Raw genomic sequence first — 26166 nt, 5'->3', positions numbered from 1 at the left:
TGCTAATCCAAAAATACCTTTTTGTAAAGTGCACACAAATCATGATTTCTATACAATTCTACAATAATCTGTCTGTACGATACCATCATACCTTGGTACAAAGAGCTTCAGCTTCTGAGAGTTTACCAGTCTCCTCTAGACTGGTAATAGCTTGACACAGACACCAGTCTTCAAGATTGCGGATATAATTATGTGGAAGGTTATTTTTTCCAGCTGCAAAAACAGATAAAACACTTAACCAGATTACTGTATGTGCTGTAGAGCCATACCATGTCACATGCTCTAGATCTGGTAAGGGAGAACTTCTAGGAGTATTAACCTGACATGGCTTCCTTCATTAGTAGGAACCTTAAGAGATGGTAAAATTAAAACCAAGAGTGGACAAAAGAATACACAATTTGAGTTCACGGTTTGAGAATAATCAATCAAACATGGAATTTTAATACCAGTTTTCAAAACACTACGGACATTGAGCAAGACTGAGGCTGAGGTTATCCCTATACTGGAAAAGTTATAGAACTGAAGAGTGCTTCAGCCTTCCCTTGTACACAGTGCTCCCGTGCTGCAATACATTCATCCACCCATTTAGGCATCAGAGTTCAGAAGTGCTATTTTAAAAAAGCATTTGAGGCTTTGGACAGGAAAGGAAGCTAAGATTAAGTAATTAACCCTAGCTGTGCATTAGGATTTAGCATTTTTATGTGATAAAATACAGTTACAGATGAAACTACTACTAAGCAATTCTCAGCTTATTTGCAAATTTCTGAAATTCAGAAGAGTATTCCACTCTTAGAGCATTTCCATTTTATTTTATTTTTCTAACTTGAGAATTCGTGTAGCTTACTTTTGGCTGAAACTGTAGATACAAGTGTCATCTCGAGATCCGTTCGCTTTGGGTGGGTGTTAGTTAGACAGACTACGGTGTTTTCAGCATGACAGGCTGCCATTAGCACTGCCCAGGCAGCAGGATTATCTAGAAAAGAATGGTTAAAGGTAACTCATGCCCATTCTATATATGCTGGTAGTTCATTTAGAATGGTCTTTACCAGACTAAGTATAAAAACACAGCCATCAATGGAACTACATGCTGTAAATAAAAGATAGCAAGAACAAGGCAAGTAATACAATCAGACCCTTACATCAGCTCAGCCCAAGGCAGCTGATAACTATTTGCCTCTAACTACTAAGATTCTTCAAATTACAAGATGCTGTTTCTAAAGCCAAGTAACATATTTTCCACATAGCCACTGGTGTGCTAACCTGAAGCTGCCAGTTTACTTCTGACTGCACAGATTAAACCTGGCAATCAGTTAGTGCTGTGTAACAGTGGCAGCAAAACTCCCAAGACGCCACCCACAGCTTTCAGTCACACAGATTCAGTCTTCTCCGATCACTAGCATGACAGTTACGGCCATAGCTGACGACTTCTAGTGTCTGCTAATTTCAGCGTCAGCTTTACCCTGCCCAAGCAACCATGACTGGCAAGAGCAGTCTCTGTCCTGAACTGGACAGAGCTCAGCTGAAAATTTCACCCATGTAAATTTCATCCCAAAGAGAATGTATTTTGCCAGTAAAACGAAACAAAGCTTAAAGATCTAATGAAGCCTTGCAAAACCTAACTGGTCGTGCAAAAGTAGACCGCTAGTGAATAGCGGTCATAGTCTTGCGTGTACCTGTACGAAAGTAATTGAAATTTTTAACTTGCAGCCACACTAAGGCATCAGAGCAAAATTACTGCAGAAGAAACAATGTTTTGGCATTTCAAGTGCATATTATCACTTGAAAACCCCACTAGATTTGCACTTCATACATTTAATGAAGATCACCATTTAGTAATAGGTGAACAGTTGCCTGTGTTTAGAACCAGCATGTTGTAACAGAACATTTCTAACCCAATTTCTCAAGCTAGATGAATAAATCTCTTCTGCTTGGTGTAGCATGCTGACTCTGAGGGAACACGTGTCTTTCTTTTCTGTCTAATATACAAAGTAAAATCCCTCTTCTCCTGCGAGGGATTAACAAATTGCACAAGTTTTCAGAACAAGCCTCAAAACTCGGCGATTTTTTTTTTATTGTTGTGTGGTTTAATTCCCCATGTCTAGACTTGGAATGACAGTTAAGATTTCAACTCTAAGCATTCTCCACAAAACATACACAACAACAAAAAAAGCCCAAGAAACAACAAAACAACCCAAGAAAAGTAGATTTTTTTTGTTAGCACAGTAATTTTGTTTCTGATGGGTAAAAAAAAACACTACTGTGTTTGAGAACAAGAGTAACCTGGACAGAGGTGGATTGCCTTCTGAATATTTTTCAGGGGATTGTTTTTCTCATCTTCTAACATGTGACATCCTGCTGCCAACTGGTTAACTGCAATATTGAGCAGGACTTCCTACAAAACAGAACGTATTATAGTGTTAAGTTGCTTTTATAAGTGATCAGATGGAATTAATTTTAGGGTTGTTTATGGAATTATAAAGTCTGCATTTTAAGAAAGCCAAACCTTTCCATGGTTTACATCAAGTACATGTGCAATGGTTCCTGCCACAGCTCCCCCCTGTAAGATTAAAAAAAATAAATAATTGATTTGGTTATATGACTGATTTTATAAAAAGATCTTTATATTACATTTTGTATCTTGTTAATCAGAAACAAAAAGTTTGCACAATGAGATCCTTTCCTTGCCTACAGCACGTTCTCTTTATAAAGAATTAGGCAGAGACATTCAGGATTAAAGCTTATACATATGTTGTGTTTATAATTTTAGAAAGGGGTTTGTTTTCAGGTGCTATTTCTGTTTACATAATTGACACAAATTAAGAGAGAAGTGCTAAGTTATTTGGAAAAGAACTAATAATAAGCATAAAAGCATCAAGGAAATACTGGCTAACGTGAAAAGTGAAACTAGATTAACCACATTCAACATACATAAATCTTAATATATATTTATATACACACTTACTTATGTATAAAACTAAACAAAAAATTATACATAGTACATTCTTCTCATGTTGCAATAATTCTAGCAGATTTTTCCCGTAAATTTATTTCAAGAAGACAAAAGAATTGCTACCCCATGAAAGTTGGAAATAATTGGGTATGTAACTTCAGTATGTACCTGTGCCTTGCTCCTTATGTGCTCGAGTACGTAAAACTTAAGTTTTCAAATTCACTAGTGAAAGTCCATGTACCGAAGGGTGGGGTTTTTTTTTTGGTTAAGAAACAACACTGACTATTCAGGATGTGAAGAGCACGCAAGCATTACAGTAATGCACTTACTTTTGCCTTTTGTGATGCATACAGTGGAACTAGTCGAGACAGAAGAGACCAGAGGGCAGGATTATCAGGGTTACTGGGAAGAGAACAAGGATATTAGACTTTCTGGTTTAGATACGAACCTGGTCTTGCACCACTCGGCAGACAGTTGCTATAAATCCCAAATGGGTATTTTTCTATTAAGAAAACAACGCAGTATGGTTGAAAATAGAAGCAGATTTAACATAAACAACACAAAATTGAAGTTATGCGTCTGGCTAAAGAACTAAAGTGTACAATATGCATATCAATACTCATGGGAAGAAAACAAACTTTAGGAGTACAGGTCTTGTCCTCATACTGTGAAGAATGAGGAATTTTAATTGCAGTTGAAGAAAAACAATTTGCATAGTTTTCAAAAAACACTTGGAGAAACTATGAGGTGTGTATTGCTTAAAGGCATCGATTAAGGTTCCCCCTTTTTAGAATGCTGAGGCTAAAACATTTAAACCGAGACATTTAGCTAACAGAATGAACAGCTTCAGAGGGTGTTAAATATTAAACAAGAGCCCCAGAGACTTTTCTACGTTGAAGGTTTTGCTACAGATGATGAAAAATGCTTTCACAGGAGCAGTGAACTGATGTAGCTACCAAAGAAGCCTCCAAAATAAAATCAGAAACGCTCGAACAAGCCATGAAACTTCTGCCATTTGATCCCACAAATCGGAAAGCAAGCTTCTGACAGCTGATGCTACAACTGTAAGTGAACGCTTCACATTTGAAAAACAATTTTTTTTTTTAGAAGAATGCTGCAAGTGAACAGAAGTCTGCTTACTATTCAATGTTAGCAAAAGCAATACATTTACAAGGCAATCTAAAGAAAGACAAAATACATACCTGTGTATTGCTTTGGAGACTTCTCTCTGGACCTCCACATTTCTACCTTGCAATGCATAAACAGCACATGCAATAAGGCACCTCTCATAAATCCTATCGTCCCCTTTTTCATGCTTCAGTAATTCTTTTAGGGCTGCTGTCGCAAGCGTAGCATCCTGCTTTACCAGTCCTAGTGTACACAAAGCCTTCAGACTTTCCGTACTAGGTTCCTTTAATGAGCTGTTGAATCAGAGGGAGGGAAGGAGACACTATTTTGGAGCACAAATCAAACTTACTGTTTACATTACAGTAAGTTTGTAATGTAAACAACTAAGTCCCCTTGCTCCTATGTATCCTGTATGGTATACAGAATTAACAGCCTCTCACTGGGGGATTCTGGATCAAGCTAGATCAGTATCCTTGAGGTCTCAGGATATGGAAAACAGCAGCGTTTATGTGCCATTTCAGCACTCAAGTTTATAACATATAGCTACTTGGCAAGCTTATGGCACACTAATTGTCCTTCAGCAGCATCCATAAAATGAATGGTAAGAGACAACTAACACTGACAACTATTTTCTTTTCTTGAAGACATTTATACTTCTAACTCGTATCAAAACAGAGTTGTAGTCTGCCTATTTACAACTTTGCAACAGAAATCCAGGAAGAAAAAAGACAGAAATGAGCCTGCTGCATAGAACTGCTCTTTCTGAGAACACGCACGTTCTGAGAAACTATGCCTTGGTTTACATCAAGATTTGTTCCAGTGTAAGGTACTTTGAGCATGCTTTCCACCATCTAGTTTTAGTACCAGTGTCAGTTGCATTGTTCCACTCATTTCATTATGAGAGGCAGTTCCTGATATCAATAGTATTCCCAAGCTTTATTGGAGACCTACTAGATACACTTACTGATTTTTTTTCAGTATATTTTCCTAGCATAGTTGGAGAACTCTTAAATTAATCCCCTGATCTTCAACTCTGGTGAAAACAAACAGTGAGCTCAGTACAATGAGAATCAAAGACCTGAACTGATGTAACTAGTTGGAGATGTTCTAACAATAAAGGCAATTCAATACATTGCAATATAAACTGAATGGAGGCAAATAACAAAACAGGGCATGGCAGCAGTAATTTGGAGTTACTTCACTGTAATGTCCTAAACATAACTACCGAATGAAGTGCTGCTTATTTTCACTTATCAGATGACTAAAGGCTCCTAATCAAGCTTCTAATGATTACTTTTGAAAAGAAGAAAAAACGAGACAGAGTCCCCTTTGCCCCTTTGATCCCTCAGCTTTTACACTGAGCTTGATGCAGATGGGATGGAATACCCTGTTGGTCAGTTTTGGGTCACCTGTCCCATCTGCTCCTCCCTATAGGTGGGACCCCTCTGCCCTTTTCCCCTTCTGGCCCTCTAACGGGGCAAACGGCGAAGTTAGCTGACCTTGGTTGTTATAGCGATAAGTCTAAGCAAGAGCCTTTGCGCATCCCGTTCCTTGGTATAATCAGGTCTTATCACTCTGACAGTGAACAGTGTCTGAACAATATGGTGTTAATTTCAGACTTTAGTCAGTTAGAAGAGGCCCAGCTAAAAAGTAAAATTACAAATCAGAAAATTGGTTCTGTTTTACCTCAAACCACAACACCTTCAAAAAAAGACAAGAATGTAAACATCTGATTCCGTTTTGTTTTCAGTCCCTAGCACCTGTTAAACATAATCTTAAATAGCCAGCACTGTGTTATCTGGTACAAAAGTGCTGCCCTTAGACAAGTAAGAAGTGAGATTTTATCATATTAGCTATAAAAACATACTCACTGCTAAAAATCCCTGTGCCAAGCTGCCGTGAGAAAAGAAGGGCAGCTTCTTGTTCAAGGTCCTTCTCAGGCCCTTTAAGTCATCTAGCATGAATTCCAGTCAACAGGGACATCTCTCTACTGGACTAGAATGCACCATTTTTGTTCTTGTTACTAAAATCGACCTTTGCAGCACTGTGCTTCCAACACAGATCTAGCCATATTCACTGTAGTGTTACTTTCCTAAACCATTTACTTTTTTTTTTTTCTTTAAACACAAACAACTAACATCATCTAGAGAACTCTCATTGTTGATGTTTATAACAAAAGTAGAAGTCGGTGACTAATAGGATGTAGGAAATATCAGGTTCCTAGCTACTTAATCATCAGTTACTCAGGATTTAGAGTGTACTAGGTCATGGACCTTCGCTATTTCAGTAACTTCAGGAATCTGCTGGCAAGACGGAGACCGTTCAGACACTACTGGACTTCTCTACTGACAGAAAGCTGATCCTGAGAGGCTGAGATGTTAGCTCTTAATCCATAGCTACCAGGAGACTAACCATGACGCATGGGCTTTTAGCCTCCACAACTCTGAAAAAAAAAGACATTCATGACTTAAGTGAACAACTGATATAGATCTGTTTCTTTTCATGGGTAAGCTACAAGACTGCCCTGGTCTATGACGCTTGGAACACAATTGTTCGGGAGATTTCTGACTATTTAAACTGAAATTGTTTTCATTGGTCATCTAGACTTCTTACAGCTAAAGAGCAAAAAAACACTGCCCAATGCCTGTGACAACTACAGATTAACAGTCTCTTAAAAGATGACCTATCAAGACTACCATTCAAGGATATTAGACATCCAACCTGCCCATCCCACTAACCCTTCCGCTCCATACTGCTTTAAGGATATGGAAGAAGACATAGGCCATAAAAAACCCCAGACATATCACATGAATAAGCTTAAAAGAACACTGCATCCACTCCTGTTTTTAGTCTGCAACACTAAAAGAAAATATCCACCTGAGATCCCCCAAAAAGTAAATCTGAGGATTCAGCAGTACAATATATCATCATATACTGATTATTATTCCCTCCACTCACCATTTAAACAGCAGTGTCTTCGCAGCATCCACTTTATTCTGTTTATATTCTATTATTGCCAAGGCAGTCAGGATATGTGCTTTATCTTGTTCAGACTCAGCAACAGACAAGGCTTTTTCATAGGCTGGTAAAAAGTCAAGACTCAGAATTGAAGTTAAGAGAAAAAACTACAACATTTATAAAGCCTCTCGAAAGGAATGATATCAGAACACACACAGAGGCACTTTGCCTTCAGGTTCAATATATTTTCACACATCAAATCATAGGCAGAAGACAAAAGAAGGTGACTAAGACTTTGGAAATAACTGTACGCTAGGAAACGCCAGATTTACAGGGCTGTTTAGAGCCTGGGAGTTTAATACGTATCAAGTGGAAAGAAAACTCAAAAGCAGTGTTGGGATATCCAGAAAAAGCCTGAAAGAGTACCGTATAAATACTCCCCTGTGATAGTTTATTTATGAAATAGTACTTCAGATGCTCACACATCGTCCAGTTAAAAACTAAGAGTTATTTAAAATGCTGTCTGCTCCTTTGCGAGTGCTTACACTTCTACGCTGACAATTCAGTATCCCATTTTGTGAAGTCTCACATCTTAGCACTGCAGAACATGACAACACAGCACTTATATTTATCATTAAAGATAAAGTGCTTTGAGCAACACATTAATCTCCTACTAAGAACTGATTTTTTCCAGGAAAGCCATTTCATTTGAGAACAAGGGAAGCTAAGTGCACAACAGCTTAACGAACAAGAATTAAACATGTGAAGAAATGTAGCTTCCCTTTGCACATTTGAATAGTTCTAGCACCCTGCTGAACAGCCTAATGATTAAAATAGTTGTGGAAATTGTACTTATGCATTAGGACTGAAAGAGTGAACTACAGCTAGGTTGGTCAGACAAACAAATTTTGTTAAAATTAATCTCAAGAGAAATGTCCCATAACATTTTGAATTTGGCAGACACTTACCTTTCATACTTTCTTGTAAGAGTCCTTTCTTGAAGTAGGCTAACGCTATCCCCACAATGGCATCAAACTCAGTTAGGGGTATGGATGTGTAAACCTCAATGGCCTTATCACACTGACCAAGGGCACTGTAAAAACAAAAACAGTCACTGGTATGAAGGATGTAGCAACAGCTGCTGTGATTCAGACAAGCTGGCCCTGCCGATCAGCATCCTCTTTTCCACAGCAGTTGTAAGCAGACACCTGGAAAAGAAGATTAGGACAAGAATGTGCAATATTCCTCACTATCCTTCTGTTATAGCTGTTACTCTCTCCAACTATCTGTTGCGTGAAGAACAATTGATACAAAAAAATCCTCTCCATCTGCATGTCGGCTATGTGACCTAATGGTCAACACAATGGAGTGGGCAAAGGAGAAATACGAAAAAAGCAAATCAAAGCATGCATTCACACAGACAGGCAAATGCACATACAGGCAGACATACAGTATTCTTGTTCTAAGACCACTATGGCAGAAATTATACAGGACTGAGTTTATTAGAACTAGTTATTATTTACTGGCGCTTTGCTCTTGTGCAAGTTGCACACAGGAATCACCACACATACAGCTTGGATGTGAGACTACAGGAAACTTCAGAAGATTTGCTTCTAAAAATCTTCCCTGAAGTTAAAGAATGCATTATCACAGCCTAGAAGTTCCAGTGTCAGGTACAGAAACTGAAGAATATATGAACTTTCCTTAGAAAGCTCACAAATATCTAATTAGCAGAGCTTGAGCTATCTAACGTCAAAGAGAAGCTTGAAACTCTTCATCTGTTAAAACCTATGTCCTGCATTCCCTGAGAAGCAGAAGGGAATTGTAAAGAGAACTTAGAACTGTGAGTAGGACTGTAGCAGAGACAGCCATCGGCAGAAAGACCATGTACACAGCACCCCAACCCCACTCGCTTCAGGTTGTACAAGTCAACACAAAATCCAAGGGCAGGCAGAGGGAATTTCAAATAAACCCTAAAGCAGCTATTTTATTCTGATTAAGCCTACTACATATATCAAATGGGGAGCTCATAAAAAGCCTAATTTATTCTGGAGACCATGTAACAGCTACATTGTGTAGACTATGTTAAGGCACTTAAGTACCAAGCTAAGGATAAGGGAATCATTGATATGTTATAAACTGTGAAGACATACAGTAATTCCTTGCAATAATACCTTGCAATCTGGTATATATTTTTTATTTTTTTATTTTTTAAATACACTACCCATTTCTGCAGCACATACAAAATTCAGTGAAACCTGTCTACAATTAAGAATGACGTTTAATAGACTATTTTTTAGCGATCACCTTTCAGCCTCACACGTGTGCCACTGCATTTGCTAGACCCAAAGCTGAAGTCAGAGGTTGTGAAAATCTGTCAACAAACACTTACCACAGTGACCTGCCATAGTTTTGCATTGCCATGTGGTATTTCTCAGTATCCTCAGAGTTCTTCAGCAATGAAGCTGCCCTGAAAATAACCACAATTAAGAATAATTACCATCTGACTATAACATGCATATTTTGAAAATAGTTATGGAGCAGAATGGATAAATGTTTTATGACAAAGCTTTTCTATGACAATTAAGCACAAAAAGAGCATATTTTACTGTTCTAATGCATCAGCAAACGTGTTCACCAAACACGGTGCCCTTCACCACCTCCCCCTACCATTTGAATAGAGAGAAGAAAAAAAACCAACAAAGCCCAACCGCCTCCGTTAATTAGAATAGGGTAGAGACCAAAACTAAAACCAAGCTTACTAACACCCAAAATTTCACTTAAATCCCACACAGTGAATTAGCTAAATTTCCAGGTGAGACATGCAAGCATTGGAATGCCTTTACTTCTCCAGTTGCTTTTTGCATGTCCAAATTTGATACAAGAACATGCCCACACCTTCCCTTACAGTACACTTAGTTGAAATGTACTGTTGAATTGAGAGAAGAAAAATCCTTCAGTTTTTCAGATGGTGCATGGAAAAAAGGTCAAGGAGCTTCTATCAGTAAACTTTTCAGGGTGCATACTTTACCTCTCATAGGCATCTGCCGCCTGCCTTTTTAGATCCAGATACTCATTCAAATAACCAAGCATTGTGAAAGCAGATGCATCGTCTGGATTTCTTTCTAGAAAATGTAGGAGAACATGATGAAAAAGAGCTGTGAAAAAGTGTTACAAAAACATTGCCTCCTTGATGCTACAGTCTACGCGTATATACAAAACACTTTGCCAACTGCTTCTGTCATTTGTTCACTGGAATCATTTTGACAGGCTGCAGGCAAATAGAGAGATGAGGACCCACAACATGACATCAGGTTAGCTCAGAAACATTTCAAATCTTATGACACAGCATTAATGCACTCAATATATTTTAAGTTTTTCAGCCTGCAGTGGTTTGAGGTTTTTTGTAATAAAATAGGAAACTCTGTTTTGTATTTATTTGTATCTATATTGTATTTACTCTACTAAAATACTAGTAGAATCTTATGGTTTATTTTTAATACTACAACTTTGAAAAGCTTGTCAGTAGCTAAAGCACAGATTCGTGAGCTGTCATCTCACCTCAGACTTCTAACCCTTTTCCCAGGCAAGGAAGGATCACATAGGCCCCTCCCACAGTCTGTTTGAGAACCGGGATTTCACAGACAAAAGAAATACAGTCTCACATTTATCTCATTTTAAGTGCTTGCACCTTATTTTGCAGCTGTCAGAAGTCAGGAACAGAGCTGTTCAAGGAGTTAGTCAATAGGACCCCCTGGGAAACTGCCTTCAGGGACACGGCAGCAGAACAGAGCTGGCAGAGCTTTAAGGACGCTTTCCTTAGACAAGAGCTCTCCATCCCCAGGTGTAAGAAATCAGGAAAGGAGGGCAAGAGACCAGCACGGCTGAGTCGAGACCTGCTGGTCAAACTGAAGGGAAGAAGGAGATGCACAGGCGGCAGTACCTTAGGAAGAGCACAGGGAGGCTGCCCAGCTGTGTAGGGATGGGGTCGGGAAGGCCAAGGCGCAGCTGGAGCTGAACTTGGCAAGGCACATAAAGAATAATAATAAGGGCTTTTACAGGTACGTCAGCCAAAAAAGGAAGGCCAAAGAAAGCACACTCTCCCTGATGAGCAGGACTGGCAAGCTGGTAACAACGGGTGAGGAGAAGGCTGAAGGACTCAACAACATTTTGCCTCAGTCTTCACTGGCAGCCTCTCTCCCCACACCTCTTGAGTGGATGGACCGCAAGGCAGCACTGGAGGAGCAACCACCTGAGGAACCTGAACATACACAAGTCTATGGGACCTGATGAGATGCACCCCAGAGTCCTGAGGGAACTGGCTGATGTAGTTGCCAAGCCACTCTCCATGATATTTGAAAAGTCATGGCAGTCAGGTGAAGCCCCTGGTGCCTGAAAAATGGTAAACATTACGCCTGCTTTTAAAAAGGGTAGAAAGCAGCATCCTGGCAACTAGCGACCTGTCAGCCTCACCTCTGCCTGGGAAGACCATGGAACAGATCCTCCTAGAAGCTGTGCTAAGGCACATGGGGGACAGGGAGGCGATTCGAGACAGCCAGTGTGACTTCACCAGGGACAGGTCCTGTCTGACCAACCCAGTAGCCTTCTATAATGGAGTTGTGTACATCAGCAGACAAGGGAAGAGTCACGGATGTCGTCCATCTGGACTTCTGTAAGGCCTTTGACACAGCTCCCCACAACATCCTTCTCTCTAAATTGGAGAGGTATGGATTTGATGGGTGCACTGTTTGGTGGATGAGGAATTGGTTGGATGGTTGCATCCAGACGGTAGTCGTCAACGGCTCAATGTCCAGATGGAGACTGGTGACAAGTGGTGTCCCTCTGGAGTCCATACTGGGACCAGTACTGCGCAATATCTTCATCAATGACATGAACAGTGGGATAAAGTGCACCCTCGGCAAGTTTGTTGGTGACACCAAAATGAGTGGTGCAGTGACACGCCAGAGGAATGGGATGCCATCCAGAGGGACCTGGACAGGCTGGAGAAGTGGGTCCCTGTGAACCTTATGAGGTTCAACAAGGTCAAGAGCAGGGTTCTGCAGCTGGGCTGGGGCAACCCCTGATATTAATACAGGCTGGGGATGAAGGGATGGGCAGCAGCCCTGCCAAGAAGGACTTGGGGGTACTGGTGAGTAAAAACCTGGCCATGGGCTGGCAATGCGCGCTGGCAGCCCAGGAACCCCCTGCAGCCTGGGCTGCATCCCCAGCAGTGTGGGCAGCAGGGCGAGGGGGGGATTCTGCCCCTCTGCTCCGCTCTGTGAGACCCCCCTGCAGTGCTGCCTCCAGCTCTGGGGCACCAACAGCAGAAGGACACGGAGCTGTTGGAGCGGGGCCAGAGGAGGCCCCGGAGATGCTGGGAGGGCTGGAGCCCCTCTGCTGTGAGGACAGGCTGAGAGAGCTGGGCGGGTTCAGCCTGGAGAAGAGAAGGCTCCAGGGAGACCTTCTTGTGGCCTTGCAGTACTTACAAGGGGGCTTCTAAGAAAAGTGTGAACAAACCTTTTCATAGAGCCTGTTGTGACAGGACAAGGCGTAATGGCTTTAAACTAAAAGAGGGAAGATTTAGACTAGATATAAGGAAGACATTTTTTATGCTAGAGGGTGGTGAGCCCCTGGCCCAGGTTGCCCAGAGAGGTTGTGGATGCCCCATCCATCATTGCAGGTCAGGCTGGATGGGGGCTCTGAGCAACCTGATCTAGTTGGAGACGTCCCTGCTCATTGCAGGGGGTTGGACTAGATGGCCTTTAAAAGGTCCCTGCCAACCCAAACTATTGTATGATTTTATGAAAATCTATACTTGCTCTACCTTCCAGGCTAGACATACACAAGCCTACCCCAACAGGGAAGCCACAAACCATGCCTAAGAACACGGTCTGTCTCCTACTCAAGGTTAACACAATCATATGCTTGAGATTGTGGAGTTGCACAGCACCCAGGAGCTGGCTTCTGACAAACACCATGGTGCAGGGGTGGAGGAGCGAGCATCTATCTCCACCGACACACCCAAAGGAAGTCTGATGGCAAACACCTGATGACAAGCATGACAAGGCTCCACTTTGATCCTTACTTTGATTGGTCTTTGAAACAAAATCTGTTGGAACAAGTAGGAAGATAGAACTGACATCTATTTCATCTTTGTGTGATAAGAAAAAAAAAGAATTAAAAATCAGTGGCGCACTTACCCTGTTTTGTTTACTTACTTACTCAGTTCAAAAGCCCCTCCCTAACCCTGCCAGATTACTCTTTGATAGAACTAGTATACATGCATCCATTCATTCATGCATCTCTTAGGCTTGACAGGTTAATGACGCATTTAGATTACCTACCTGTATATTTGCTCATGACCACCTGGGCTGCTGGAACAGCATTCATTTGAACAATGTTGTACAGATATAGTTCAGTGTTTCTGTTGCTTTTATCCTGCAGCGTTGAACATACCCAGTGGGCATAACCTTTTGCTCCCTCAGTCTCAAGAAACAAACAAAAAAAACCCAAATAGGAGTCATTAAGCCTGCTCAAGCAACAGTGAAATAATTAATGATTATAATAACAGTTGTGTGTTTTAAGGTAGAGTCTTGGCTAAAAATATGCATTAGTGTTAAGCAGGAGAAGAAAACACCAAACTGAATTACTCCCCACAGAGTTTTAATTTGTCCTTTGGGCAAAGAGAATTCTTACACTAAAATATCACTTGCTGCACCACTGGAGGGATGACAGATGAAAAAAGCTATATGAGAATGTAAAGTCCTCCACTTTCTTAGAACTTCGGGTACTGGCAATATCCTTGCTCTCTCCTGGAATTGTTATAATTTACACATTTGATCTCTGTGCAGTTCTGTGGAACACCAAGAAAGCTTTTTCATGACTTACAGAGCTGATTTCTTGGACCACTGGGACTAAAGCATTTAATAAAATAATTCCTCCTATTCCATGTCCGCACAGGCCAGGAACAACAACAAGGCAGTCACACAATCTCATCCAGAACATGACCATAACCGTTTCATCATTCAAGACATGCCTATTTTTTACAAAATTACATCACTTAATAAAGAGATTAGATATGCAGAAACTTCAAGACAGTACAACTGCTATACTTACATGCATACTGAGTTCAGTTGTGTGCCTGAAGAGATCCATAGTATCGTAGCTGCCTATGCTCTCTGCAATAAGAGCCTACAGAGAAGCAAGAGTTGCTGTGGTCAGGTACTTTAGAAATTACGGCATTGACAAGAAACTCCGCACACGACAGGCATTTAACATCTTAGGCATGTTGAGAGATACTAGTTGTTTAGCTTACATAAGTAAGTTTTAATTAAACTGAATTACTTATGGTTATAACAGGGTGTGCTTATTCTGTTTGCCTAGCTTTACTTAGCACGAACGGCCAGCTTTGCTGAAGCCTTTAGGCTGCAACAGAGCTATTTGTCTTAGTAATGTTCCTAGCAGCTGGTGCAGTGCTGCGTTTAGTTTGTCACTGTAAGAAAAATGCTGGTATCACACCGAAGTGTTGGCAGTGTTTTTCCCTAAGTCTGGGACTTTTCAGGTCCCCACGTTCTGGTGGCGAGCGCAGGTGCACAAGAAGCATAAAGCAGAAGATCGGGAGGCGACAACCCCCCGCAGAAGCTGCAAATCAACAAGATCAGAGCAGCCAACGGCCGGCTTGGACACAGAAAAAGAATCCCAGAAGGTGTCAGAAGACCCCAGACCAAACACCACCACTGGGCTCAAAGACGCGCGAAGAGCGCCTGAGGGGCGGGTGGAGATCCAGGGGTATAAATGCCCGGGGGCTTCTTTGTTCAACGTCCCTCTCCGGCGGCACCAGCCCGGGCTGACCTCGCTGCCGGACCTGTCAATTCCATTACTTGTTTTTATAAAGTCAGCGTCTGAGACTCTGCTGCAGGAAACCTTGGGTGGCGCCTGAAGAACGAGGGAGCGCCTGAGAGCGTCTGTCTGTGTGTGGAGTGGGAAGGGGCCCCTCGGCGGCATCCCAGCACTGACAGACTCGGGGGTGTGTGTGTGTGACACTTGTGGGATGGGTGTCAATGCTCGGGCAGCAGCTTCTCCTCTAACAAGCATTTAACATAAAGACACTTTCTTTTCCTCATACTCTCCACAAAACATTGGTTTTAAGAATAATATGAACGCAATTAAAGGGAGCACAGGCAGCTTCCACTGTATCGGTGAAACTTAAGGTCTTCTTATGCTCCTTTACGTTATTCAGAACAAAGACTTTGTGTATGTTAGCACAACTTATAACAACATCTGATAGGAGCTGAATTTCAACATGTGATGGTGCCAGTTTTTCCCTAGAATCCAGCTTCAATTAGATATTATTAGCAGGTCAGTAGCATGGGATTACGAAGTACACCTGTAGTGATCACAGAAGCATGAGTCCCAAGTATTTCTCCTACTCGCAGATGGCCCAGATAGCAGGGGGAGCGTACCAATGGCCCCCCTCAATACCAGGGGGAGGAAGGCACCTCCCAAGAAGTACCTGGGACAAAAGCAGTTCTTACATTAAATTCTTACTATTTCTACCAGTGGCGTTAGAAAGGGTATGCTGAGAAGAGAGTTATGCAGTGCCACATAACGAGCCAGCGGTAGAGCTGAAGCTGAAATAACTAGCACCTTATGAAGATGGTGTTCTGCTGACAATGCTCAATAAAAAGCTTCAGCACTCAGTGATTGTTTTTTTAATAGCTAATTTCTCACAAAACTCCCAACATCAGCCACAAAAATGTTATGTAAAGATATCTGATGAACGCAGCTTCCTTCCATCGTATTACCACCATGGAAACAAAGGGTCCCATCCAAACTCAGGGGAAGCAGAAGCTCCTTTTACTTAAAACATTTAATTTTCAGGAACATGCTAAAGCACCAACTATTGGGATGGAGTTCAGCTCCCCTCTTTGACTAACAACTGGTTTTGGTGTACAGTATTGTGATTTTTTGCCATCTTACCTGCCCAATCCAACACAGTAAGTAAGAAGGCTCCAGCGACTGGGCTATCTTGAAGGCTTCATGAGCTTGCTGTAAAACCAAAGAGAACAGTGCTACTGGCATGGTAACGGAGCATTTTAGAGTATAAACAGGTATTGACATGCAGCAGTATTGGAAGAGATTTCGTGGACAAAATTAGGTCACTACTAAAAACACCTACTGTGACACAGAGAACAATGTATTGCCCAGAGAAATAAACCAGTTTAGTCTTATTTAGGGAAAAAAAAAAAATCTTTAGAAGATCAAAGTTCCCCTTCCTTCCAAATACACTTCCTTCTTAAAACAGTTCAGCAGCTAGATTAGTCCTGCCAGTACTTAAAGGGGGGCTCCAGGAAAGCTGGGGAGGGACTCTAGATCAGGGAAGGGAGCCATGGGATGAGGGGGAAGGGTTTTACACTGAAAGGGGGAGATTGAGATGAGATGTGAGGCAGAAATTGTTTGCTGTGAGGGGGGTGAGCCCCTGGCCCAGGTTGCCCAGAGAAGCTGTGGCTGCCCCATCCCTGGAGGGGTTCAAGGCCAGGTTGGCCGGGGCTTGGAGCAACCTGGGCTGGTGGGAGGTGTCCCTGCCCAGGGCAGGGGGTGGCACTGGGTGGGCTTTAAGGTCCATTCCAACCCAAACCATTCTAAGATTATCTCTTATAACAATTATTATCATAAATAATTATTATTTTAAATACTTAAAATCTGACTCTTGAAGGATCCAGTTTTGGAAATTTCTTTTCCTTCATGCAAACACTTAAACAAACACATTTTCAAACTGATTAACGCCCATAAATTATCTTTCCACTATGGAACGCTTATGTTTAGAGTTTCTTTCTCAACGTACCACAAGGTGTACAAAGTCTTTGCGTCAGCAGTCTTGGCAGTAGGCAGTTTGCAGTATCAAGTTATTTTTATTAAAATAATCCTGACCATTTCCAATTAAACAAAACTTCTGCAATTCTGACCAGCAAATAGGATAGGATGTAGTTTTAGCTGCATGAGAACTCTGCACTTCACTTAAGATGTACTCTGATTTTTCTCCAAAGAAACTGTGAAGGTTACACAGAATTACAGTAAATCATATGACACGTTGATGAGCAGAAAGTAGCTACCTACAGGAAACTCAAACCAACAGTTCCGCTTGTGACTTACAATTAAAAGAGTTCTTGGTCAAATCTGGTGTGCACTGGTTTGATTAACTACTTCTCAGTCCTTCCAAATACTTTTCATTCCATCCAGTTGCTTGGAAAGCAACCTCACCAATTCAAAAGAAGTTCACTTATCCCCTCCAGAACAAATATTGAATTAATTTATATGCCTCAAGTCAGGTATAGGTGCCAATTTTATTTCATTCAAAGGAACTACACTTCTTGAATCTGAGAGGGACATTTTTCACTGTTTGCCCACACTCCCACCCCTACACACTCCCTTAATAAAAAAAAAAAAAAAAATGGAAAGGGGAACTATATTTGAGGATGGGAAAGAGAGTTACCTCAATGTTTCCAGTTGACAGATACAAAACCCCTAAGTTGGTCCAGGCAACAACATTCTAGACAGAACACATAAAAGTTAAAACCAATGTATTATTACTATATTCAAAAATAACACTGCATCAAGGGAAAAAAGTTTTAAATGCCCACTTGAAACAGATGGCAGCTGCCTACAGCACTTACGATTTGCTCAGCTTGAACAGATTTGATGAACGAATGTTGAGCAAGAGCATAATTCCCAATAGCTGGGGGGGGAAAAAAAAAAGAAAAAAGGAGAGCTAGATCTAACTGAATTTCATAAACACCATTAGTGAAGTTGCCTTCCAATTTAGGGCATTATGGAACAAGGGGTTTTGCTGAAAACTTACCACTACAGGAAGCAACTACGCCAAGTGCATTCCAACAAAGATGATTTTTGCTGTCAAGCCTCACAGCTTTTTTGAGACACTGGAAGAAAATCAAATGTGGATTATAACACTAGAAGAGCGAAAATTAAGACTATGCACTTACTTACTCAAAGATGCAGGTTTTATTGAGGACAGAGAGAGTACGCAGACAAACACCAACGCCAGTTTAAATTTTAAAGAATGTAACAGGAAACACAGGCAATACCTGTAAAGACTTTTCTAGCAGTTCAGTGATCTCATTCATGTCAGTGCCCACTGCTGTGAGGTCCTCTGCTTGTCGGTAATAATTTATTCCAAGATCACACCATATGCTAGGCAAAGGCATCAATTTTAAAGCTCTGCCGTAACACCTACAGAAACATGAATCACAGAAGCATTATTCCAAGCCTCTCTACGTGAAGAGCAGAAAGCTGAAAAAACATTCAAGAGTGTGCTTAAAAACCTAAACCAAGCAAATGTGCATAAATACAAACAAAACCAGACAGGAATGGAAAGCAAACAACAACTAAGTGATTTTCATTCAGCCAGTTGCCTTCACAGAATCTATCCTGGTCTAAAGGCAGTCTGTAGTGCCCACCAGTTTTGAAGCCACAGATGTGCATTAAATCAAAATGTGTCAGTTGCGATATGCATGCTTTTACTTAAAACCAACATCAGTCATTTTTACAGTTAATGAGACTTCCGCTAGGAAGTATTTGACTTTCTACATCCTGGTTGAGATTTACTAAGCTGCTGCATTTCCTGCCTTACACATCCAACTGCACAAAGCTCAGAGGGAGCCACAGAAGAGGCTACAGAAATACTAAAAATATTTTCTACCATTATGAGCTTCCAGGGCCAGAAACAAGGAATTTCCTCTTCCAATGTACTCTAGACTCCACATCTAGGGCAAGAACTGATGACTTTTTTATAAGAATGAAGTAGAGACAAGGAAAGTTAAAGTATTATCTTGGACTTTGGTAGTCCTGGAAGAATTAGTTAGCAACTACTGCAACCATTCCATTTAAAGAGGCGCAATTTGTTGAATGACAGGATGTAGCCATGCTCTGGAGACAGAAACAAGGAGACGAGCAGGTGAGAGACGAAGTGCTGACAGCCACTGTAGCAATCCAGGAATGATACCCTGAAATGAGCAGCGTCATTTGGAAAAAGTATGAGTCTATGTACCACCTCGTTTATCTTTGCTCAATAGGCAGGTGCTGACAGATCAGCATGTCTCTCATTTTCTAGAAATGGTCTAGAATGCTTGAGACTTCCCAAGTCTCCAACTGCACAGCAACTCTTAACAATAAAAAATTATTACCTTCCTCCCAGTCTGAGCAGCTCACTTTTCTTTAGCATCTCTTTGCCTGCATCTTTACCCAGAAGGGATCCTAGAACTTGAACATTCACTTTAGTTGGTGAAATAACATGCACACTAGTACAGGTATCTCCAAGCAGCTTCCAGAGGCAAGAGACATCAGGACGGAGCTTTGTTGCCCTGTAATTAATGATAGAGAAAACCCACACAGCACCTACTCAGACACTTCAGTATCCATTTCCAAAGGAAAGTTTACCACTTTGAAGAGTGGCGCAAACTAAAATTTAATTAATCAATGAGCTGTTTGATTTTATTTTTGATTCAGTTATAGGTCTAAATGACCTTTTGATTCAAGCTATAGGTCTAAAAGGTTAAAAATAACCCAAAAAGAGAAACTACAAAATGCCAATGTAGCCCAACTTTGTTGGTGCTAAAAGTCAGTTCTGAAAATTAGCCATTGTATATCAACATGTCAGCTGACTACACCCACTCTTGCATTTCAGAGCACTACCATGTTATATTACAAGACATTACTCATCTGCAGAAACCTGATGGACCTTCACCTGTAACAGAAGCAATCCCAAGGTTTACTTTAGGACACTAAAGCATTTTGGATGAAATGCAAAACAAAAAGATGGAGTGAAGGAAGGAACAATTTCCTCTCATCCACCATTTTTGATACAAATCCCCTTCTCCCAGCCCCATATATACCGGAGGACAGCGGGAGAGAACTGTGTGTCATTTCACACTTGTATTATAATCAAATGACACTGTATCTTTAAAAAGAAAAGCCAAACTCTGTAATTACCATTCATGTAAGCAGCTTAAATCCAGAATGTGTTATTCAAACCATTTTCAGTAAACACACTCTTACATATAGATTAGAAGCCTGGTCCATTCCATTTAGTTTAACTGAAAATCCTCAAACACTTAAATCTTATTCTTCTGCCTGTGAACCCACAATCCCAGTGGAAATCAAATAACTGAATATTTAGGTACTAACCTTGTAAAAAATTCAAGAGCCTGCTCTATGTAATCCACAGCCTTCCTATCAAGATAGTCATCAAGGGCTGATCTTGCCAGCATGAGATAGCACTCACCAAGTCCTGAAAATAAGAGAAAATATGTCCATGAGAAGAGATGCTTTGATGATATGCTTGACAAAGGAGGTGGGGTGGGAGGGTGGAAGCCTCCTCAGTGTTCTGCTTGATATAAAGATTTATATCCTGCACACGTTATGCCAAAAATCAAAGACCCACAGTGCTCACAACAGAGACTTTGCTTTTAACCTGTCCTGTGAAGTGTGAACTGTAGAATAATTTGAATATTAAAATAAACCTAATTAATTATAAAACCCACAGCATTTAAGCTTTGGTTTTGTCCTTAAATACTAAGCAAAGCACTCATGAGAAATCTGCTCTGCATTGTTAAGTCTTTGACTAATACACCAACTTTCAGTCCACTGGAGTCAAAAATTATTACCAAAACACAAAAAGAAGAAGGAATGTCAAGGTAGGGAAAAGGGGAAGTCTTCTTTGAATAAGACTTGAAACCAACATTATTTAATCCTATTCACATAAGAATTTACTTCATATGGTGTATTAGGTCTGGCTGAGATGGAGTTAATTTTTTCCCATAACAGCCCTCTTTGCTAGCTAGAAATGTGTTGGTGACACCCCAGAGTTGTGGTTATCGCTGAGCAGCGCTCACAGCATCAGGGCTGTCTCCCCGACTTCCCCCTCACCCGCAGCCTGGGGGTGGGCGAGTTCCTGGGAGGCGACACAGCCAGGACAGCTGACCCACACTGACCAAAGGGATATTCCATGCCATATGACATCTGTCCAGCCAGAAAAACTAAGAGAATGGAGGAGGATATAACAAATGTTATTACAACATTTGTCTTTTGGAGCAACCACTGTTGTACTGAAGTCTTGCTTCCTGGGAAGCGACTGGACATCGTCTGCTGATGGGGAGTACAGAATTGAACTTTTGTTTTCCTTTGCTTGCGTGTGTGACCTTTGCTTCTGCTTTATTAAACTGCCTTTATCTTGACCCACAAGTTTTTTCCATCTTACTTTCTCCCTCACCCCATCTTGCTGAGGAGCCGAGCGATGGGGCAGCTTGGTGGGCACCGGGTGTCCAACCAAGGTCAACCCACCACATAGGGAAATAAATCCAACTGCTAAAAAGGAACTGCATCTAATGCCACAATTTCTAGCGTTTTGGAACCAATAAGATGCTTGGTTTATGGTCTTGCTAGCACCAGCAGTAATTCTGTCTGGCAGTAAGTCACTGGCTATGAGTACCATTCATTCCCAGTATTATTTTCAGTTTTGAAGCTACTTTTCTCATGCTATCATACCTACACCAAACTACTAATCACAGTAGTCATGTTTTGCAAGCATCTTTATCTTGTCCCCACTAGGTATTCGTCCTGACAACACAGGAGTCCCAAGATGAGCTTCTCAGATGTCAAGAAGCTCTGTAATCTAAAAACAAAATTGATTTTACTCCCTAGAGTTACACATCAAAAGATATGCTGGAGCAGAGGCAGAATAAACATACCATTTAGTAACACAAAAACAAAGTACACCGAAATGATGCATTCAAGTAACATCAGTACAGTTATTCTCTCAGGTACTAGGAGACTATGCTTCCCACAACTCAATTCGGAAACTGTCTAAATTGACCAGAACACTACCAAAAGAATACCGATGTGTGTTTCAAAGAGTTTTAGGAAGACCTACAAAAGACAGCATACCAGACTAAACATGAAACAGACTCTAAGAAGAAGATTGTTTTAAGACTCAAAGTAGGATCTGGAACTAACGAATCAGAGATTAGGATGAACGGGATTACAAGAGAAGATTTAGGGGATTCAAGAAAACAGGCAAGTATATGTGGGGAAACCATGATACCACATGCTTACATCCTCTCTAAGCACTTTATTCCAGGTAAAGCTGTCAACCATCACCTACAGACACTAAAAGAGCCATACACACACGCACACTTCTATACAGCACCTTTGGAAACTGCTACTGCTGTCAGCTGTCATTTTCTTGCCCAACACCTACTAAAACTGCCTGTCTGCAATACTCTTCAAATCCATCATGGAGCTTTTGCCCTGTGACTTTAGTCTGGCAAACTCCAAGCAACAAAATTATTCTGGAGGAGGTAAAGGGACCACCACCCTGTAGCCCTTTCAGGTGAAAAACTTACTGTTGCAATAGTTACCCAACACTTCTGACTTAGCCTTAAAAGAACCAGCTTACATTCACCAAAAAATCAACAGGCCTTAAACACAACGAAAGAACACTCTAACTTAAAAATTCATACCAGTAGCAAGCAGCATCTATTTCAGATGGATGTATGGGGGGAGAATGACCAAAGACTATGTGGCAGGGAGAATGTGAATCAAACAATTATTCATTAGCTGTCAAAATTTTATACCCTCCCAATATTTTATATCTTGAGAATCACAGTTTTATCACCAGAAAGGAGTTCCAGTTCCCCCATTTCTCTCCGCTCCCAGCTATATACTGAAAAACTACCACCACCTCTAACACTTGTGAGACCTCGCGGGATACTTTACTGCTATTTTTCATCACTTGAGGAAGCTCAGAGGGATCTGAATCACCACAGCTAACACAAAAAATGCGGAACGCATGGTCAGGAGCAGCAGAAAATTAGTATAGCCCACGTCTTTGAAATGACAGCCTGACTCCATTGGCTGTGGTGCCAGTGTTTGACCGCTTAGATGAAACTACAGCATCTAGATGAAACCGCAGCTAGCTGGCTTCCTCTATCTATCTATCTTCAATTCTTCTACCCATTCGGTCTGGTAGATACACAGGAATAACTACCTTTCATGCTCACTTGAAAGAGAAATAATCACTCCCATAGAATCATTTTGGTTGGAAGAGACCTTTTAGATCATCAAGTCCAACCATTAACCCAGCACTGCCAAGTTACCACTAAGCCATGTCCCTCAGCACCATGCCTACACATCTTTTAAATATCTTGAGGGATGGCAACTCAACCATGCGTCACAACTTAAGAGCTCTCCACATATTTTCAGGCTACTACACACTACCTTTCATGCATGGCGTCACAGTGCTCTACATACTCAAAATCCAACCCTATCCTCCTAAGCAGGCAAACCTCAACAGACCAAGAACCTCGCCAATAAGGCTGAAGCACTACAGTGTGCAGAGAGACAAAGAGTTAACACTTTCAAATACAGACATACTACCTTTTAGTGCAGGCACATAATCTTCTGTCTTCTTTAAGATTTGTTGATAGGTAGCTATAGCATTTTCGTATTTGCCTAGAATCTGCTCAACTGCTGCAGCTTTGTAGATGCTGTACACAAGCTCCGGGTTCAGCTCACTTGCTTTCCTGAAGGATTTCAGAGCTGTTGAATAGCTACCTCTGCTCAAGTAAGCCTCCCCTAGGGACTCCCAGCAGTTGGAATCCTTTGGATCAGCCCTGAGAGCTGCCTGCAAACTGAAGATACCAAGATATAAATTTATTTAAATAAAAGGTGATACAAGTTAACATAAACAAATTATTTCCTTGCATTATATATTCTCAAGACACAATCACACAGTTATACAGGACTTTAAAACGCATTATAGTAGTGTCTTCATCTTCAGAGCACATTATACAAGTTTAGACATTGTACCTAATCTTTACTCATTATTCAGTGCTATACTGTGCTCGTCTATGACAAGCCTGTCACCAGGCTTGTTAGTACAGAACATCGGTATGCTGAAAAGACTACTTTGTGCTAATTCTGGAACGAAAGACAGCTTGCTCAGACCCATTTCCCATTGTTTAGTACAAGCCATCCTATAGTCAGCTAACTTATTTTCAAAACTTGCTAAGATCAAAGACCATTTTACCGGGATTTATAGAAAATGACTTAAACCAACCACCAGTTCTCTTACTCAGCCACTGCTTGTGACGGCTGACCAGTTCTCAGGTAGTAAAGTCCACGATGAAGCCAGGCCCATTTTGCTCCACCAGTACTTGCTTTTTCAGTTACCTCATTCAGGATTGACAGAGCAGTGTCCTAACAAAGCACAAAAATGCCAGGTTAGTAAACACATTATGTGTAAGGAACAAAGCTCTTGTTAAAGAAGCACACTCCTAATCCAGCAAACCATTAAACTGTCTAATCTGTTAATTACTGCAATGAAGAAATGTTACAGGGGCTTTTTAAAGCTGGCAGGCTGAGTGGCAGATTAGAGGAGGAAATTATCACATCTAGAAAAGTGATTATTTCTTATGTACCTGTCTTTGCAAATAGACAGTATCTTCCTGCAGTTTTGTACAGAGTATTTTTTTCAATTTTTCTTTTTTTTTTTTTAAACTAGAGAATGATACAAATATTTGCAGTAAGTCAGATACTTTGACTTTCCAGATGTTCAAATGCAGTCTGTTGAAGTATGGGTTGCTTTCTTGCTCTGTAATATCATAGGCTAAGACCTTTTTATACAACTATATATGAAATATTTTTTAAATGTTCGGATGCCTTTGTATGCTTTTCGTAAAAGCAGCAAGGTGGAGGATGGAGCAAATAAGTGGCAGAAGTTAAATATGAAGACAAAACTAACTTCCCCTTCACGTTCCCTACTGAAAAAATCCTTCACCTAAATCACATATGTGATGACTACAGTGTTATGCTTGGTTCCCTTCCCCTTCTCTCCAGACAGATTTAATTTGGAACTGAAGCATAAAGCTGAAGCAGGTCCAACTATGAAAGCTGCTAAGCAATGACAGAACATCTGTCTTCATATCTTAGTCTCAATCACAGAGGAAACCTGAAGTGATTCCTCAAAGAGCAGGATTAACAGAAAAACAAAACAGCAGTAATCCAAAGCCCTGAGTGTACAATACCATGTCTCCAAGTTCCACACTTAAGTCTACAGCTGCTGTTCCAGATTCTTCATCGGTTCCATCCAGTTCAAAAGCCTTTTTATAGCAACCACGAGCTCTACTTTTGTCTCCAGCAATGTCTCTGTAGTAGTTACCTAAATAACAAAAGACACGTCCCAAGTAGGTGTCCAATTTTGCAGCCTATAAGGAAATACGAACACAATATAAAATGGCATTTTGAAGGATTATCCTGATGGACAGGTCCAGTGATAACTACTTGTTCAATCTCTGCTTATCAACTTATTTAAGCTCTTTCTGTGATACATCTGAGTAGCCAAACTTATTTTAAGATTTCAGAGATATCCTGAGCTTTAAATATTTGCAGAATCTGCTACAAACCTCATGACACAAAGCATTTTGTACATGAAATACTAACAAGCTTGTTGTCCTAGGAGAAAACAATTCCTTACTACATCACATCATTTCCATATTCTACTCCATTTCAACCATTATGTTCATACTCTTACCATATTACATCACAATTAGCTTCAGCCTTTTCTAAAGTTTAAGTTCCTTTTTAGATACACTTGCCGAATTGTTTATACTTAAGAAACTCACAGCTCCCAAGCAACGGAAAACAGCTTTGACAATAATAATTACAAAAAAAAAGCTCATACAAAACAATTTAGAACCAAAAGTATTGTTCACTTCAACTACATTCTCCAGTATACTTTGCTGTTACCGAAGTGCAAACAGTAGACGATGATTTGAGTTGCCAACACCTAATGTGAAGTTAGATGGTGAGCTTACAATGTCTAGAGTCTTATTTTGTAGACTTCCATGTTCCCAATAAAGATGTCAGACTAATTCTTTTGGATTCACATTCTTACCTATGTTCAGAGAAAAAGCCCAACCCCCAAAACCCCGAAGATCAGGAAAAGTATATAAATTGTGGCATTTTGCAGACTTACTTCCTTGGACAGACACTGAAACTGTAACAACATTTTAATCTTTTTTCCTTTCTCATTTTTTTTTCCCAACTTGAATTTTGCC

The 26166-nt window shown here is 40.8% G+C and overlaps 1 protein-coding gene across 5 annotated transcripts in view; it reads right to left on the bottom strand.

Moving 5' to 3' along the window:
- The window catches only part of SKIC3 (SKI3 subunit of superkiller complex), a 52652-nt gene that overhangs the window by 10494 nt on the left and 15992 nt on the right, over positions 1-26166 (bottom strand). For all 5 annotated transcript variants that reach the window (XM_054185465.1, XM_054185466.1, XM_054185467.1 and 2 more), the window contains exons 16-37: positions 25135-25314; positions 24183-24307; positions 23486-23739; positions 20237-20339; positions 19237-19413; positions 18139-18283; positions 17895-17973; positions 17710-17771; positions 17529-17585; positions 16016-16084; positions 14153-14227; positions 13381-13522; positions 10068-10161; positions 9429-9506; positions 8005-8129; positions 7037-7160; positions 4153-4371; positions 3280-3352; positions 2504-2557; positions 2281-2392; positions 845-973; positions 92-213 (exon numbers count right to left, since the gene is read on the bottom strand). In XM_054185465.1, coding sequence (XP_054041440.1) covers positions 92-213; positions 845-973; positions 2281-2392; positions 2504-2557; positions 3280-3352; positions 4153-4371; positions 7037-7160; positions 8005-8129; positions 9429-9506; positions 10068-10161; positions 13381-13522; positions 14153-14227; positions 16016-16084; positions 17529-17585; positions 17710-17771; positions 17895-17973; positions 18139-18283; positions 19237-19413; positions 20237-20339; positions 23486-23739; positions 24183-24307; positions 25135-25314 — 2598 coding nt within the window. The remainder of the gene's footprint in view (positions 1-91; positions 214-844; positions 974-2280; positions 2393-2503; positions 2558-3279; positions 3353-4152; positions 4372-7036; positions 7161-8004; positions 8130-9428; positions 9507-10067; positions 10162-13380; positions 13523-14152; positions 14228-16015; positions 16085-17528; positions 17586-17709; positions 17772-17894; positions 17974-18138; positions 18284-19236; positions 19414-20236; positions 20340-23485; positions 23740-24182; positions 24308-25134; positions 25315-26166) is intronic.

The sequence above is a fragment of the Rissa tridactyla genome, chromosome Z (genome assembly GCF_028500815.1).
Source record: "Rissa tridactyla isolate bRisTri1 chromosome Z, bRisTri1.patW.cur.20221130, whole genome shotgun sequence".
In the NCBI taxonomy this organism is placed as follows: Eukaryota; Metazoa; Chordata; class Aves; order Charadriiformes; family Laridae; genus Rissa; species Rissa tridactyla.
This window is presented reverse-complemented; position numbering and strand designations above follow the sequence as displayed.